This window comes from Protopterus annectens, chromosome 8.part0, assembly GCF_019279795.1.
Source record: "Protopterus annectens isolate FY-2018-M chromosome 8.part0, PAN1.0, whole genome shotgun sequence".
In the NCBI taxonomy this organism is placed as follows: Eukaryota; Metazoa; Chordata; order Ceratodontiformes; family Protopteridae; genus Protopterus; species Protopterus annectens.
Genome location: NC_056741.1, coordinates 172503034 through 172521524, shown reverse-complemented (window position 1 = coordinate 172521524; position 18491 = coordinate 172503034). Strand labels below are relative to the sequence as shown.

The following is an 18491-nucleotide window of genomic DNA, read 5'->3' as shown; positions in this document are numbered from 1 at the left end:
TCAATGATATGGCTGATGAATGATGAATACAATGGAACAATGACCTTTAGGGCTTAGATGCCATACTTTTGTTTATAAGTTGCACAACATAGAATGATTTCCTCACTACCATAGGTATGTGGTGGTCAGAGGCTAAATTACTGTCTACATGTGTCCCCAAGTCCCTGACTACTGGGTCAACTCTTAGGGGTGAGTTGTCAATATGGTAGATCTCAGGAGTGGTTGACTTTCCAAAGGATACTATTATGAATTTCTTGGCATTTAGTTTTACTCCATGTCTCTTATAGTTATGTGTCTGTGTCAGAGCCATACCCTTATGCTTTTTTATGATGTGAAATTATCTGTGTGTTAATCTGTAAGTCTTGTTTTATTTTTATTTATTTTTTATTTTACATTTGTTGACCGGGCTTGTTCTGTTAACTATGAGGATTTATTAACACTTGCTTCATCTTACAAGAGAAATTGCTGTCCACTTAAGATTTTGTTGCTTGAGGTATGTGATAAACAGTTTTATGTTAACCACATTTCAGTAGGCTAGTCATTATGCCAGAGCTATTTACAGTAGTACTTTTTCCACTAACTACACCAACCCTACAATACAGCATTCTTTAAGTATGAATAGATACCACCTTAATTTTTGTATTTTAATGGCACTCCTGCACTACATTTATGGGCTTGTTTTAATTAATCCTAAGAAGGTTGTATAAATCTTGAAAGAATTCGCTTACATCACCACCCTTTTTAAAGGCTGTATGCAAATGAACATGAAGTGTTGCATTTTTTTTTTTTTTTTAAAGAGGCTACTAACATGCATGCTGAAGCAAAGGTGAATGCCTATTACAATAAGAAAATCAAATCAGTTTGAGCAGTAACAGAACCGATTAATCAACTGATGTAAAGAGAAGGTGCATTAAATTAACTAAGAATGAATATGTAATAAGTGTTATTATCCTGACAGTAGTATTTAGTGATTACTTTTGTTCACACAGCCAATTAACACTGTATTAGATGGACAACAAAGCAGAGAAAATCTTGAATAAGGACCATAGAAGATGAATAACATTTATCTTGAGGAATTTCTATTCCAGATCAATGTATTTGAGAATCTTCAAGATAAAGAAATTCTTGTCAAGTAGTGATTATTCTAGACAGCTCCCTTGTGAAGCACTAACAATCCCCACGTCTTGGCTCAGGAGCCTCTACTGGAAGATGTTTTGATGCAATTTACACAGGAGGACTGGGCCTTGCGACAAGCCTGTCATGCATGGGGTCTATATCATAACATCGAAGTTGCAAAACTTTGAATGTTATAATATCAAACCCAAAACCATGAAAGCTAAAAACCCCAGACTGAGAACAGCAATTTTTTTCCCTGGGAAAAAAATCGCTGTTCCAGCACAAAACACGAAAAACACAAACACTATAAACTATGTCTAATGTGGGAGGATTCACTCCCCCCACTCCCCTCAACATGGGGGCTGTGCCCCCCACACCCACCTACTTAAATATACCACCTCTGAAATTACACCACAGTGGAGGAAATAGCGAAGCCATGGAAACGGCCCACCAACTTCTTTCCCTGGGAAAGAATCCAATGTTCTGCAGCTTTGCTGTTGTCAGTCTTCGAGGTCTTGGGTTCGATATTATAACATTCGAAGTTTTGAAACTTTGATGTTATGCTATAGACCCCATGTATGTACTTTGCTATTTCAACTTAGTATGACAGCAGATTTCATTTCCTGCTGTACAAAATCAGTTAAGACTTTTACTAGATTAAACAGTGAATCTGAATAGCCATCAGAAAAAAAACTTCTATTAACTTGTAATAGTAGCTTGTAAACACTGCAACAGGAGATTTAATTAATGTATCCATATCTTGAGAATTCAGCATTAATTCAGTGACCTGGAGTTCTACTAATTATGATCAGTTTGCTCACTATATGGTATAACTAAGCAACATTCTATGCCATGGATGGGAATTATTAGTAAATTTACTCCTATATTCATATGACAATGCTCAATTGGCTGTATGGTCTATCAGGAGGGTATAAGTCCTACAATAACTTCACCTACTATTAATAAAATGAGTACTAAGCAGGTGCCAATGCTGTTGTCATAACAGCACTGACTGACAAAGTATGCAAAATGAAGGAAATGAGGCCTATGTTGTGCAATGCTGTTGTCATACAGCACAGACGTATACAAAATTAAGTAAATGAGGCCTATGTTGTGCAATTCTGTTGTCATACAGCACAGACAACATATACAAAATGAAGGAAATGAGGCTTATGTTGTGCAATGCTGTTGTCATACAGCACAGACAATGTATACAAAATTAAGGAAATGAGGCCTATGTTGTTGAATTCTGTTGTCATACAGCACAGACAATGTATACAAAATGAAGGAAATGAGACCTCTGTTGTGACAGAGTAGTTCCTACCATCAACTGTAACATTGATTGATAGTGTTCTTCAATGTGAGTTTTGAGTGGATTTAAATGATTAGGAGGCTCTAGGCAGACTCTGGGATTTCATTTGGAAAAGGTAGATGTCATCCCCAGTGGATTAAGCAAAAGCATACCTTATCGCTGAGATATGGTACTCAGTAGTGAAACTGAAGTAAAAACCTAGGGTATAACAGTGCTTATGTTCAGTACATTATAACAGGGAACAAAAGCAAGCAGTTACATGAACATTAAACAAATGTTAAACAATGTGTACCCCCCAAAACATCACATCCATCATTATTTAAAACTCACTTACTGATCTTCAGATACTGTAACTCCAAATATACTCACATAGAAAAATACTGACAGATCATTTTTATGCAAGTATTTGTGTCCATTTCAGGTATTCATCTAATGCAAGGGTTTTATGGTTGCTTGTGTGACCTATATATTGGCAGTGGTTGCTTTTCATATGTTTCTGAGGAGGTGCTCAAGAGGAATTATAACATTCCTGTATGAGCTAATACAGGAGTCACTCTCACCAGATTGTGATATCATGAAACATTTTCATTTAGATTAGTTTCTACATGCCATCATAACAAATAAAAATTTAGGCACCATTTTAACAACACTTCTGCTCCCAAACTATTGATTTCCATCCTATTCCAGTCATCCATTTTATAAACCCTGCTCTTTACTTTACATGAATGAACTCTTGCAAAAAATAATAATTTCAATTTTTAATGCAATCATCATTTTACTGATTATAAAATTACGTTTAGAAGCAAAAGTATTTATACTTACTTCGTTGACATAATCCCCAGCAGGGCTGAATCCTGATAGCATTTTTGCCTCCACAAGAACCATGTTGGTTGCATTACGGTTACCTGTATAACTTCAAAAGCACAAGAAGAAATCTGTTACAGATGGAATAATTCTTTTGGGCTACAATGGAAATGGATCCCATTCTATACACATACACACAAACCAACCAACAAGAGCATGGATGCATCTCCTACATCTGGCTACATGAAGACCCATCATCTTCATAAGTCATTTATTTATTTAACATTTGTTTACCAGGAAAGTCTGACTTGGAACAAAGACAATTTTCAGCAGAGGCCCGGGGAAAAAAAGCTCCAGATGCATGTCTTTGAAATGTGGGAGAAAACCCACATGAATGCAGGGAAACATGCAAACTCAGCACAGAAGGAACCCCAGCTGAGAATCAAACCAGACAACCTCTTGCTGTCTGGTGACAATGCTACCACTGCAATGTCCAAATATGAAGGAGGAGTTTGCTCAACATATGTGAAGGAGGAGTTTGTACCTGACACCAAATGTGAAGGAGAAGTTGTACCTGACACCCACTGTGAAAGACGGGTAGTACCTAGCACCAAATGTGAAAGAGGGGTTGTACCTGGCACAAACTGTGAAGGACGAGTGGTATCTGGCACCAAATGTGAAAGAGGGGTGGTACCTCACACCAAATATGAAGGCGTGGTTGTACCTGAGACAAAATATGAAAGAGGATGGTAGCTGGCACCAAATGTGAAGGAGTGGTTGTACCTGACACCAAATGTGAAAGAGGGGTGGAACATGTCACTAAATGTGAAGGAGGAGTGTTACCTGGCACTAAATGTGAAGAAGTGGTTGTACCTGACACCAAATGTAAAAGAGGGGTGGGATATGGCACCAAATGTGAAAGAGGGGCGGCACGTGGCACTAAATTTGAAGGAGTGGTAGTACCTTGCACCAAATGAGAAGGAGGGGGTGTACCTGACACCAAATGTAATAAGGGTGTGTACCTCACACCAAATTTGAAAGAGGAATAGTACCTAGCATTGAATGTGAAGGAGTGGTTGTACCTGGCACTAGATGTGAAAGAGCGGTGGTACCTTGGACCAAATGTGAAGGAGTGGTTTACCTTGCACCAAATGTGAAGAATAGGATGTACATGACACTAGATGTGAAGGAGTGGTTGTACCTGATACCAAATGTGAAAGAGGGTTGGTACCTGGCACCAAATATGAAGGAGGGGTTGTACCTGGCACCAACTGTGAGGGAGGGGTGGTATCTGCAATCAAATGTGAAAGAGGCGTTTTACCTGATACCAAATGTGAAGTAGGTGGTGACACCTCTATCTTTACAAAAGATGAAACAATAGCTAGAAACTCTGGTAAAGGTTAGTTCAACTTTTCACTCCAAAAACTAAACAATCTATCACCAAAAATGTCCTAATTCCTAACGGTGAACATACGTCCCTACTCTCCATTCATGCAAGTACAACTACCCAAAAACTCCAATAAGCTGAAAACAAAGTGTGTACATTTGGTCTCTTGGCCAGCCAATATACACAACACTGTGAATTACTGATATATTTCAATATCTGCCAATAAAATATATGGCATTGCTAATGCTAAGTATAATCATTTTCAAAATCCTCACACTTGTTCAATGGTCATTGATAAAGTACAACTTTTGTTAAGAGAAACAACTTATGCACGCCACAATAACCAAGATGATGGACTGCTCCTCTTTAGGCTACTCTTTCACTCCTGTATAGGGAAAAAACTGTTTTCACAAAAATTGCCACCTTAATATCATATGATCAAATATGGCCACCTGGAATCCCCTTCCTCAGAGGTAAGTCATAAACCCCTCTATGGGACTTTAAGACAGAACTTAAAGAACAGCTTAACATCAGTTCAACCTATAGCTGTTTTAGAGACACAGGTTAGGTTACAACCCAATTACCCTGACTTCTTCCACTTCTTTAACTGAGCATGTCAGATCCATATGAGTAATTGCATTCAATTGATGTTTTAAATATTATAAATAAAAAACAGAGAAACTATTGGTCTTAAAACTTTGTTGATGAGCTCAGTCACAATAATTTCCAATAATCATGAAACCTAGGTAGTGCTCCAAAGCAACGAGCCTTTATTCGTCACAGACTAGAGATCCATCGAATTAAATCCTAGTTAAGGAAAACACTACATATATATTTGCAACCTACATTCCAAGATCAAGTATTAAGAAAAGAATAACGTGCATAAAAATTGTTTTAACTAAAATTGCTTTCAGCTAACTAATGCAATAAAGTTTTCATCAGGTCTGTGAGAAGAACTAAAATCAAGAAAAAAACACATAGTTATCTAACCATAAACGTAATCAAACTAGAACCCTATAAATATAAAAATGCATCCGTCTAATAATTTCTAGTAAATATCCATCCATGTGAATTAGTGTGCATAAAAATCTTTGATTAGATTTATTGCATCACACCAGGGTGTTTTCATGCTGCTGTTATCATGTAGTATTGGTATAATTCCCCTATTTACCATACTGCTGGACACTCATGCACACACCTTCCCACTTTTATACATTACTTCTTTACTTCATCCACTGTTTTCTGTTTTATTGTGTGGATTTTCTACTAGTTTTCATTGTATAGACATGTTTTTGGGGCTGTAAACATGAAAACTGTCATGATAGTTTTTTTTTGCAAAGCACCCACATTTTTTATGAGCTGTTAATAGCTTAGTTTTTTATGCATGCTAATACACATGGATATATATTTACTAGATATTATTAGACAGATGTATTTTCATATTTATAGTGCTCTCATCTGAGTATGTTAATGGTTAGATAGCTGTGGAGGGAATTTAATAAAGCCTAAATGGATTTTATTTCCATGTAGGCATAATGTCACACTACTTACATGAAAATAAGCAAGTTTGCTATCCAGTAAACCGAGCTGAGGGGCATGCACGAGCTAGCCAACACAGATGTTCCAGCACAGACAATGTGAGGCCAAAGACAGACAATGTCTCAGCCCACCATCTGTCCGCTACATCAGTGAACCGATCTAGGGAGTCACCAATGCGGTGGAGGCAGTCACTGATGTCAGACTGTGCTCTATCACCTCATAAGAAGGTGCATTCCATGCAAATGAGGGTGATAGAGTGACCCACCAAGCAGATGGACAGTCCTGCAGAACCTGTGTTGGTGTCCAAAATGTACACAGAAAAATTCCAGGTACAGGATGTTAAACAAACAACAGGGGCTGTAAAAGTGCAGTTAGAAGGACAGAAACAGCATAACAGGCACAGATATGTGCAAAACTATCCACTGTGTTTCCAAAACGTAATGGAAAATAACGTAAAGTAAGTTTTTTTTTTTTTTTTTTTTAATAATCAGAATATATTTGCGTGGTGCACAGCAGTGTGCAAACATGCTATTATGAAAAATAAAATATTTAAAAAGTGTAAAGACAAAACTTGGTAGTATATGACAGTAATGCATTATAGAACCCTGTGCAGATTATGTACAATGGTAGACTGTTGTGGTTACTAACAAGGCAGGGCCTGGAGCTGTGAACTTTCCAGGTTGTGTGAATGAATCTCTGTGCAAATGAGCTGGGCTTACTGAATAGCACAAATGGGTATCCATGTTCGCAGGTCCCATCTGTGTAGGTAGAGAACCATGTTGGTGTCCTTAAAAGAAGTAGCTGACATCAAAGGGGGTGTGTCTGAGGACTTGTCATTGGAGCTCAGCTGCACCTGTTTGCACAGTATGCTCAGTAAGGGGATGTGCACACTGGCTGCTAAGCTTTGTTTACCTTCGGGGTGCCTGTTTCATTGGGTTTGAGCATGCTTGCGCAGCTCACAGCTGTGCTGACTGTGACCTTTCACGGGAGCATGTACACTGAGTGCTGAGCACTGTTTATCTTTGTGGCACGTGTTTGCATGGTGCACCGCAGTGCTCAGCACGGAAGACTGTATTTTTTTTCTTAACACTCATGGTGGTGAGGATGGAACTAGACAGCTTCATGTGCTTGTTCATTTTTTAAAAATATTAAAAATAACTTACTAATTTGTCCTAACACCAGCAAATCTAAGACTGTGAACATATTTATTTTCAGAATGCTACTATTGTACTGTTCAGCTTTAGTGTTTCAAATCAAATTAGGTAAATTCTCATTACAATAGTATTTTATGCATGTGGCATTTACTGGTTCACAGGAACCTGTGCCTTACCTGAAAAGAGTCATAATATCAGCCCACCTACCCAGTTATTAAAGTACAATAAATAAATGGTTAAATAAATAAATTGCGAACAGATTTGTTTGTATGATTAATTTGCCATACTATACTTTGGCTTCAACAGCATAAAGGTAATATGTGCTGCTGTCTTGGATATGGGTTCCCATCTTCTACACCTCAATAAAAATGTACACTGTTCATTTACACAGCCTGTAAGTTGCAGATTTCTCCAATTCCCCACAATTTTCTTACTGCTACCACTTTGAAGGACGACAGAGACTGCAAGTTACATCAGCTACTATATCACCAGTTAATATCTCTTTCATTAGTAGTTGCCTTGAAGCAATCTCGTAGGAGTGTGCCGTATACTTTGCTATCCCACCATGTAAATAATAGGCAGCATCATTTACCAGAAAGGCTCATCCAGACTCTGCTACACTTTGCTGTGAAGGTATTACTGTATTGCCTTTCTATATTTTGAATACTGTAGTTTGTTTTCTTTACCTTGTGTTTAGCTTGCATTCTGTTTTAACAGCATATTAAAACTTCCTCTGTTCTGAGTCAGGTAGAATTTAACACCCATTTAAGTTGTCTTGTTAAATACCACTGTCTTTCTAGTTGCCCGCCTCTTATGTTAATCTGACCATATATCTCATTTCTCTCTACTTTCACTGGCTTATGTGAGTAATCACAAAATCATAATTTTGAAATCCATCCCTTCAATTATTTAAATTTATTGGCCATCCTACAGTATTTCTTAGTACCAAAATACAAAAGTCTTTCAATCCATCTTGCTTTTTAAAAATAGCAACTCTCCACTAAACCTTAACTTTTTAAACAGGTAAAACTCAAGTTACCTACTTTCACATCTAAATTCTCTAGTGCACACTGCAGAGTGCATTCTTTTCAATCTTACCACCTGCTGGAAAGCACTAAACTCATACAAACACTGAACTCTCCTTGTTAACAAGGAGAAATTAATAGTAAGCACTAAACAGCCTATAATTGCAAAGTAAACAGCTCCTATACTTTACAAAGAAAAAAAGCCCCAAACCAGACATGTCCAAGGGTCAGCTTCAGGTGATTTCTCCTGTCCACCTGGTGAGTCTGGGCATACTGGGGCAATGCATCAATTGCCTCATGTACACAGACAAACCTCTCCTCCTACCACCCAACACTACAACCTGTGAGAGATGCAAATTGGAAGCAAAGCTCTCGTCACTCAAGATGTGTAAACAGTCAACATAGCCCTTCTAAACCCGCACCACCAACACCCACATATAGCAACACTAAATCCACAACTGTAACCTGCCCAAGAAACAAAGACCTCTGAAACGCAAACAAACACCAGTCAAAACCAATGTGTCACATAGTTCACAACACCAGTGTGCCACCCAGCAACAGCCCCTAAGGCAAGACAATGTACCTAACACTTTAGTCATAGGTGACTCTATAGTCCGGCACACTGATGTCCCTCTCACCAGGTTGAATAAGGAGAAAGTTACAGTCAGCTGCCTGTCGGGTGCCAGGATCCGCACTCAAGTCACTCCACAACAAGTACAAATATGACTCTTGTCATTGTCCACGTTGGAGTGAATGACCTGGACTAAATGAAAAGAGACATGGAAGAGCTCTCGGATTATGTGGCCCAGGCAGGTATGACCCTAGCCCTGAGTAGCATCCTGCAATGATACCACAATATAAGGATAAAATGATTGCCTTCAAGATTGGCTAAAACATGGTGTCATTCAAAGGGGATCCAGTATCTGTCTGCCTGGGATGACATGATTGACAGACCACGATGCTTTGCCAGAGATGGTCTGCACCTGTCACCCATGGGATTCAGGTTACTAGCTAAAGCTCCTGCCAGCCCTATAGTGCCTTTATTAGGCAAGTTTCAAAGGACAAAACCACCACCGTAACAGGTACAAGTATGCAAAATCTGAAGGTAATGATATTCAGTGCTAGAATTCTAAACCTCAAAATGCACTCTCTCTTGAGGCACTCCTAAAAATGGAGAACATCAATATCTGTGCATTAACTGAGACCTGGTTCAAGGCTCCAGAGAGCACCCCTGCAATACCAGGCTACAACTCTTACCACACTTCGGCCACCAAACCAGGACCGAAACACTAAAGGTGGAGGAGTGTCAATATTCTGATATTCACACCACCAGGCTAGTTGGCCAACACAATGTGTCTGAAATTCTCCAAGTGCAACTAGTAAGACTGCAATCCAAATTGTACAGATCCCCACCATACCGCAAGATTCTCACTACACCTTTCTAAACATACTGGAAAATATTAAGATAGAACCAAACACCCTAATACTGGGTGATTTTAACTACCCTGCCATTAACTGGGAAAACTACTCATGTCCCAACACCTTTGTGCAACGGTTCTTCGAATTCATAGATTCCAATGCCCTGGATCAACTAATCCATAGTCCCACCAGGGGCTCCAATATCCTAGACTTGGTCATTACCAACATGGGAAATCAATGCTCCATACCTATGGTCACCCCCTCGTTAGTCAGGTCTGACCATAAGCTAATCACGCTTAACATCCACATCCCACTCCCCAGTAAAGAAACTACCATAAAAAACTTCTCCAAAGCCAACTTCATGCTACTCAAGTCAGAAGTGACAAACTTCATGACACCCATGCAGATGGGAACTGAAAGTTCAACTGCTGAATCCTACACTAAGGCACTGTCACATCCACTCATGCATGAATTGTGCCATCCCAAATAGAACCAAAATGCTCTCATCCAAAAAAAGGAAGCCAATCTGGTGGTCCCCTGCCATAAACAAACTTTACAACAAAAGGAAGAAACTTTTGCAGAAAAGAGGAAAATCCCAGGATGCAAAAAACTCCTTTACTAGCCTCAGTAAGAAACTGAGATGCCTCATAAAATCCTCCAAAGCTAGTTATGAAAATAAAATTGCCAAAGATTCCAAAGACAACCACAAAGCATTCTATAACTATGTCAAAAATCTAAATGGCAATGCTCAGATCTGCTCTGAACTAAAACAGAATGGCATTAAATATACTGATCCGAAGGATATTGCCAATATCCTGGCAGATAGATTCAGTGCCAACTTCACCCCCCTCTCACCCCCTAAATGGCCCATCTCAATACCGGAAGATTGCCAAATTCCAGGAATAACGGCCACACAGGTACAAAACGCACTCTCTAAAGCCAAAAATACAGCATCCATGGGACCAGATGACATCCCAGGCTGTGTACTACATGAACTACAATATGAACTGGCACCTCACCTAAGTGTCATGTTTAATCATAGCCTCACCTCAGGTTTCGTGCCCACTGAGTGGCTTAGAGCTACAGTTATCCCAATGGGATCCACCTTGGATCCCGGAAACTATTGTCCCATCAGTCTGACAAGCCTTATCTGCAAGGCCATGGATCGTATTATCATGGAACTTATAAACAAAGACATTGTCAACCTTCAAACACTGGACCCCACCCAGTTTGGGTTTGTGAAGGGCCGATATTGTCTCCTGAACCTGATTGACTTCTTTGAATCAGTATCCAGAGCCATGGACAAGGGTAAGGTGGTCCACACAGCTTATCTAGACCTTGCCAAGGCCTTTGACACCATCCCCCACTCTGGAATCATAGATAAACTTACTAAGTTGGGCATTAATCCCTATGTCACCCAATGGGTTGCTAAATGGCTTACTGATAGAACACACACTGTAAAAGTAGCCAACTCCAAATCCAGCTCCAGACAAGTGACAAGTGGAGTACCTCAGGGTTCAGTCCTGGGGCCTCTTGTTTGGCATCTACTTCTCTGAAGTACAGGTCAACACTAAGGGACTCTGGCTAACAAAGTTTGCAGATGACTGCAAACTGGGAGCCATTATTGAATCCCAAATGATGTGGATACTCTACAAAAGGGCCTTACAGAAACAGATGCTTGGTGCCAGAGCCATGGGCTCAAGCTCAATGCCAAGAAATGTATTGTTATCCCTTTGGGAAAAACATGTATCCATTAATTACCATATAGGTGGCAGTACACTAAACACAGAAAGTGTGATAAGAGACTTAGGGACACAGGTGGACAGTGGTCTCACCTTCGATAACCACATCATACAACAGTCAGGAAATCCTTCTATGTGGCACACCTCATCATGAAGGGCTTTTCATCCAGAAAAAGGAGGTCATTGCCCCACTGTACTCATCCCTCATTAGACCCATTATAGAATACAACGCCCATTTGGTATGTACCTCTCAAGACATCTGCAACAACTGGAAAGGCCTCAGAAATACCTCACTAAAAGAATCACAGGCCTAAAGCAGATGCCAAACTCCAGCTATACTCTGTCGCATATCTCTGCTTAACATACAAGGCCATGTCAAACCCAGAGCTGTTGGACATGCTACACTTAAAGAAATCCCAATCCCTCAGAGCCACATGCTCCAGGGATCTAAACCTTGTCATCACAATAAACAAAACATGCTGGAGGGATAGGTTCCTGACCCAGAGACTCCCAGACTCTGGAATAGATTGCCCATACATGTCAAGCAGAGTGCTTCTTTGGACCTCTTCAAGAGGAACCTTGACGATTAGATGGGACCTGCTAGACAGGGGTCCAGGAAAGTAAATAATGTGGGAAGAAATAGCCAGGGAATTGTGGCTGAGAGCCTAGTACCAACCTATGAACCTATGAACAAATACACTTATAATAAATACACTCAAACCATAAGAGTTTCAAGGTAAATAAATGAATTATACTTTAAATAATAAAGACAACAGTGTAGTTACAGTGTCAACTATATGTAGGTTGATGTATAAGGGAAATTAAAAGAAAATTCAATAAAAATAGCTAGGATGCATACAGGGGAAAACCTAAATTCCATATATCTAAGTTCCATGGTTATATATATAAAAATAACAGAAGGCAACAGGAAATACAGGATGTTTTAAGTATGCACTATAAATTCCACCAAAATCAGCGAGTCAAGGTAATAAGGTATATAAAGGGGAAGGGTATAGCCTTTCATTAATTGTGTATGTTAGTAGCAGAAGGAATACTAAGAATAAGGAAGATGTCTAGGGAGGGGGGGGGCAAAATATCATGGAATGGCAGATCCATAGAGAAATACATGTATTTTCTCTTTTTTTTAATGTTTCCACATCCTTTGAGTTTCTAATACCATGATGGGAATGGACCCCCTTCCTAAGTCAAAGTATGATTAAAGTTCATGAAATTAGTATTGTTTCAGTCTTTGATGTTAGCCAGAATTGCACTTAGCAGCACCCGTGATGTGCCCAGAAGTGACTCCTGCAGTTCATATGGAGTTACATATATCTGTAACATATCTAAGTATGATTGTAAATTCTTTTTTATAAGACCCTCTGTTCCTACTACTATTGGAACAGTCTGGGTGCCCTTCTTCCACATTGCTGTCATTTCTTCCTGCAAATCCTGGTATTTTATGACTTTGTGTCTCTCTGTAGTCACTGGGTATGGCAACTTAGTGAGCAATGCTACTTTTGTTTTCTTTTCATGGACTACTATATCTGGTTTTCTCACATCTGTTTTTTGAACTGCTGGGAATGGGTGATCTCATGTGATATAAACTTCATCATTTTCTATAATATTTTGTGAATGATGTTTCCAACATTTTCTAGCTACTTTGTTATAATTTTTGCGCAACCACCAACCACCAACAAAACAGTCTTGCCACATTATTATGCCTTCCAGTATATATTTTATTTTATATTTGTTTACTGGGAAAGTCCAACTGGACACAGGTCCATTTTCAGCAGAGGCTTGGGGAGAAAAGCTCCAAATAACAATAACAATACAGTAATAAGAGAAAAATGTGGGCAACATATAAGAGAACACATGAGGATACATAATAAGAATGCACACAAACATATGGGCAACATATCAGAAGACATGTGAGCATACATGATAAGAATACAAACAAGGATATATAAGCAGAGATTATCAGTTATTACTTGTAAGTCATTATTATAGTAAGTGATACAAATATATTTTTTTAAGATGGTTATTCATTCTGTTTAGAGCAAAACAATGATAGAACAAGTTGACCAGTGCTGTAAAGGAGTTGTCATTGCATGCACATATATGCAACAGGGCTCTTTATGACAGTGCAGTGTCTACATCAATCTGGGGAGTAGCAAGAGCAGAGCCAGTTATTTAAATAGTGGATTTTGAAGAGTTTTTAAATTGGCAAGAAGAGGTGGTAGAGGTTAACTGGCTGGGGAGTGGATTCCAGGTTTTGGCAGTAGTACAGGCAAACAGAGATTTACTAGCATCATTATTATGTTTGATGACGTTGATGAAGTTTTTGTTACTAGATCATAGCCATGTTGGTGTCTGTTCAGAGTGTGCATATAAATACTTCTTACTCATGGTTAAAATCTTTGTGCAAAGATGTTAGTAATTTTAACGAGAAGTTAGGTACTGCATCTGGGCCTGAGGTTTTCCAATTAGATGCTTTTCTTAACTTTGTTTCAATCTCTCTGGCTGTTACTTCATCCCATTGCATATCCTGTACCTTTAAACTTCTTATTCTTTCTTTTACTTTTTCTATCCATTTAGCATCTTTGTTATGTTCTACAGCATCTTCATAAATACTTCTCCAAAAATTGTATTTCTTTTTTGGTGGTCTTTCAATTTCTTTTGCCTTGTTTCCTAATTCTGTATAAAACTTTTTGGGGTCATCAATAAATTGTTTATTGTGTACTTTTCCTTTATATTTATCTGTGTATCTTCTAAGTTTTTTCACCTGTGCTGAGATTCTTAATATGTTATTTGTGATAGTGCATGAAAGAAGGTTTGGAGACAAAGCCAGAGAGGCAAGATTAAGTTGGTTTGGACATGTGCTGAGGAGGGATGCAGAGTATATTGGGAAAAAGATGCTAAGGATGAAGCTTCCAGGTAACAGGAAAAGAGGAAGGCCTAAGATTAGGTTTATGGATGTGGTGAGAGAGGACATGCAGGTGGTTAGTGTGACAGAGCAAGATGCAGAGGACAAGAAGAAATGGAAACAGAGGGGTCACTGTGGTGACCCCTAATGGAAGCAGCCAAAAGAAGAAGATGATAGATCCTCATCTGTTCTAATATTACACATTGTTTTTATCATGTCTATCTTTCTAAGTATTTTTGTTAATCTGTTCCCTCTTCTATAGTCTAACAGTGACACTTTTTGTCTTAATTGCTTTATAGTTGTCTCTATTTGATATTTCCATGATGGTATTCAATTTCATCCCTTCCATTCCCTCACAGCTCTGTGTTCTTGTGGTAGAACATTATCAGTTATTAATTTACCTGCACAGTAATATATTCTGTTTACTTCTGTTATATTGCATGGATCTCTAAGAATATCCCTAATAACAGTATTCATTTGTTTTATCAGACTTCTGACTTTTTGTTTTTTTTTTATTGACCTTCTGTAATCTATTTCTTTCATTGATCTTGGTACATCTATCTAGCTCTATTAAATCAAGCAATTCTTCTCTTAGCTCATTTTCTTCAAAACTCAGGACACATCCCTTGTTTTCCATTTCCTGTGGGCATTCTATGGAAAGCTCTATAGCACCTTTCTGTGGCACATTCTCTTCAATTTCATCCTGTGCCATCCTTTGCTCTGTCATATGGGAACTCACTGGCCTATCACTCTTCAACATTGACTGCATCACTGTATCCACAGTTTCCTGTTCCTTCCCTTGCTGTCCAACTTCAAGTGAATGTTTATACAGGCTTCCTGTGGAAGGCTCCATAACATCTTTATATGGTACCTGACCAACTGATTCCTGTTCCACTGTTTTCCCCTTAATTTGGAAGTCCATTGCTCTATCCTGTTGTGGTGCTTTCTAAATTATATTTTCTACATTACATCCTTCACTTACAAAGTAGCCCATGGCTTCAGTTTCTATTTCTTTAACTTCCCCATTAAATCCTTTTCTACTTTTCCTCTTTATCTTCTTATTTTTTGTATTGTAAAGTTTTCCATGTCTGGATTCCTTTGCCTGTATTTCACTTTAAAAAAAAAACTTTGGTGCTGCTCTTTTTGCATTGATTAGTTTTGCTTTCTTCTTTGCATAGATATTACACCATATTCAATCTCTTTTTCTTTCCCATGTCCATATTTCTTCTTCAGATGTCTCCTGATCTTCCTGTTTCTCCTTACTTTTGGGACTCGTTCCATAAGTATGTATGTGGGCTTACTACTGTAATGAAAATAAGGCAGAATGAAACTGAATATGCATGTTTCAACAACATATTGTTCTTAGGCAGGATTAGATAGATGTTACATTTTATAATAATATTGTAACATGGTCCAAGCCGTGACAACACTTCCATTGATAGTGTCAGACCATGTACCTATATGAAGATTCATAAGCAAGTAAAAAATATATTGTGATAAGCATTCATATTTTCCAGTAATTATTTTGAATAACAAGCAAAAGTACGAATTTGCCACATGAGCTCACATTCTTCTAGTTTGACTTCCCATGGGCCACCTCTCATACTAAATTCACCTTGCTGTATGACAGTAAAAAGAAACTTATGTGTAGGATTATCTAAAATGTGTTTAGCTAGAGCATTTGTGTTTATTTTCTTATGTATACTATATTGCTGTTCGTGTTTCAGTTTTCTTTCTGTTTTTCCAATATAATATGCTGAACGTTGTTCACATAATGCCACACAGACTACTCCTTTAGAGTCACAGTTAAATTTTTCTTTTACTACATAAGTTCTATCCCGAATGGTATACTTGTTACCTGTTTTGATAAATTTACACTCAAACAAGAAGAATGTAAGCTCATGTGGCAAATTCATACTTTTGCCCACATATCACTTGGTTTAAATAAATAAGCCACAATAAAATGTATTTTCAAGCTTAAGGCACTTTCAAGGTGAACAAAGGACATAACATTCAAGGTGATTTATAACATTCCCTGTTTTTTATAGTTTTTATGGTTGCTTTATAAACTGAAACTTTTAGGATCTGTCCACTTATTTTATATGATATATCACATATTATAAATGTTATGTATTCTATTTTATCTATTAAGTTATCTATTTATTGAATATTTATTATGAGCATATACCTGTTTACATTTACTATGAGTACACCCTAACTTTAAGTGTTTAGGGGTTACATAAAGATGAGGTGACATGACATACTCTATGTCATGACAAACCATAGTGTCAAGTCACAATGTTTTTATATGCAATATTCAAAAAGTTTGTCAATTTTATGTATTTTTTTAGGCCTTGTACCTTTAAATTTATACGGTTTTAATTTATTTTTCAACTTAATTGGTCTTAATTAATTGATTGCAATATATATTAAATTTATTGTGTTGTGCTGAGTTGTCTGAAGAAGTTGAGGTATGTGCCTCTTTGAAAGCGCTTACAATTAAACTGTAGAGTGAGGAGTGTCAACAGCCAGCTTGCCTTTTTTGTGGTTTACCAAAATTCTGAATGTACTAATGAGCTATTATAGTATACTACAAAGATAAGATATAGCGGCTAAGATCAATGCACAGGAAATGGTAGTAACATAAAAAATAAAGGAAATTGAAATTAAGCAAGCAATGAGAAATATGACTATAGAAAATCTTCTTTTGTGATGGAATTCCAATAGAAGAGTGTACAGTGAAAGAAAAGGAAATAATAAAGGTCCTGCTAGTAATTTTTTAACAAAACATTTGTCTGTTGAAACATCTCATTGATAGTGATAGTTGTACCAAAGGAAGGAAAAGATGCTCTTTATCTACGGTCATACAGTCACATTTCAGTTCTGCATTATGACTACAAGGTGTTTATGATAAATTTGGCAAAAATAATGATAAAGATATTGCCAAGAATAATAGATGTAGATTAATGTGGCTTTATAGAAAGTAAAGAAACATTTGACAATATTTATAGAACCGGTACAATTAAAAAGTATGTAGGGCACAATAATATATTCATGTTTAATAGGTTTTGATGCTTTAAAAGCATTTGGCAAAGTGAGTTGGGAATTTATGAAGAACTCATTTGAGTTATTTAGGGTTCCATAAACACGGACATTAAAATTTGATTGGAGGAGCTCAGGGTATGATGAAATATGGCAGAGAGCTATTTAAAACTTTTACCTTAGAAGAGGATCTAGGCAGGGGTTGTCTACTTTTATCATTACTTGTTTTGTTTTCTATTTAGAAACATTAGCCTGGAACATATAGCAATCAAACCTAATTGGATATAAATGGAGAAACACTAATGAGAAAATCGCATTTCCTTGAGGATGGCATAATATTATCTTCTACCAATCAGAATCATGGTATAAAAATTGTGTTTGGTGCATGGAAATAGTTTAATAATACAGCAGGAGACAAAGGAAATGGTGAAAGTAAAAGCTAAAGTAATGAATTATGCCCCAACAGTTGATTTGGGACAGACCTTTGCCTTTTTGTGGTGTTATGACAAGATGAGCTACTTAGGAATTTGGTTGAAATGGGGTGTTAGAATTAAATGAATGTAGGAAGAAATTACTCAAAAGATTATAAGTAAGAAAATACTATGGAAATTACTATTTATGGACATTTGCAATGCAATACAAGTGATTCGGATATGGTTGGTGCCAATGCTTCTTTATTTCGATCAGGCTTATATGTATCAATCAAGACAGCAGATATGGAAAATATGAAAAAGGAAATTAAGGAGTTTATGATAACAAAAGACAGAGTACAATGGGAAAAAAAAACTAACAAAGCAACAGGATGGTTTGGAATTTCCAGATCTGGAGGCCTAGTAATTATACAACTTAGATTTGTATAATTGATTCCGGACATGGAATATAAGCCTAGATGGAAACACAAAAATGTCATAGTTCCTGATGAGATAATGATAGGATCATACATATTCATTTTGACTAATCTAAAAAAGGAATATAAAGAAGATTATATATGTCATATATACATAGAATTAATATGAAGTATTTATTTT

The 18491-nt window shown here is 37.5% G+C and overlaps 1 protein-coding gene across 1 annotated transcript in view; it reads right to left on the bottom strand.

Moving 5' to 3' along the window:
- Window positions 1–18491, bottom strand: part of LOC122808691 (alpha-2-macroglobulin-like protein 1) — a 380174-nt gene that overhangs the window by 89048 nt on the left and 272635 nt on the right. Inside the window, exon 11 of the mRNA XM_044079679.1 lies at window positions 3251–3341. Coding sequence (XP_043935614.1) covers window positions 3251–3341 — 91 coding nt within the window. The remainder of the gene's footprint in view (window positions 1–3250; window positions 3342–18491) is intronic.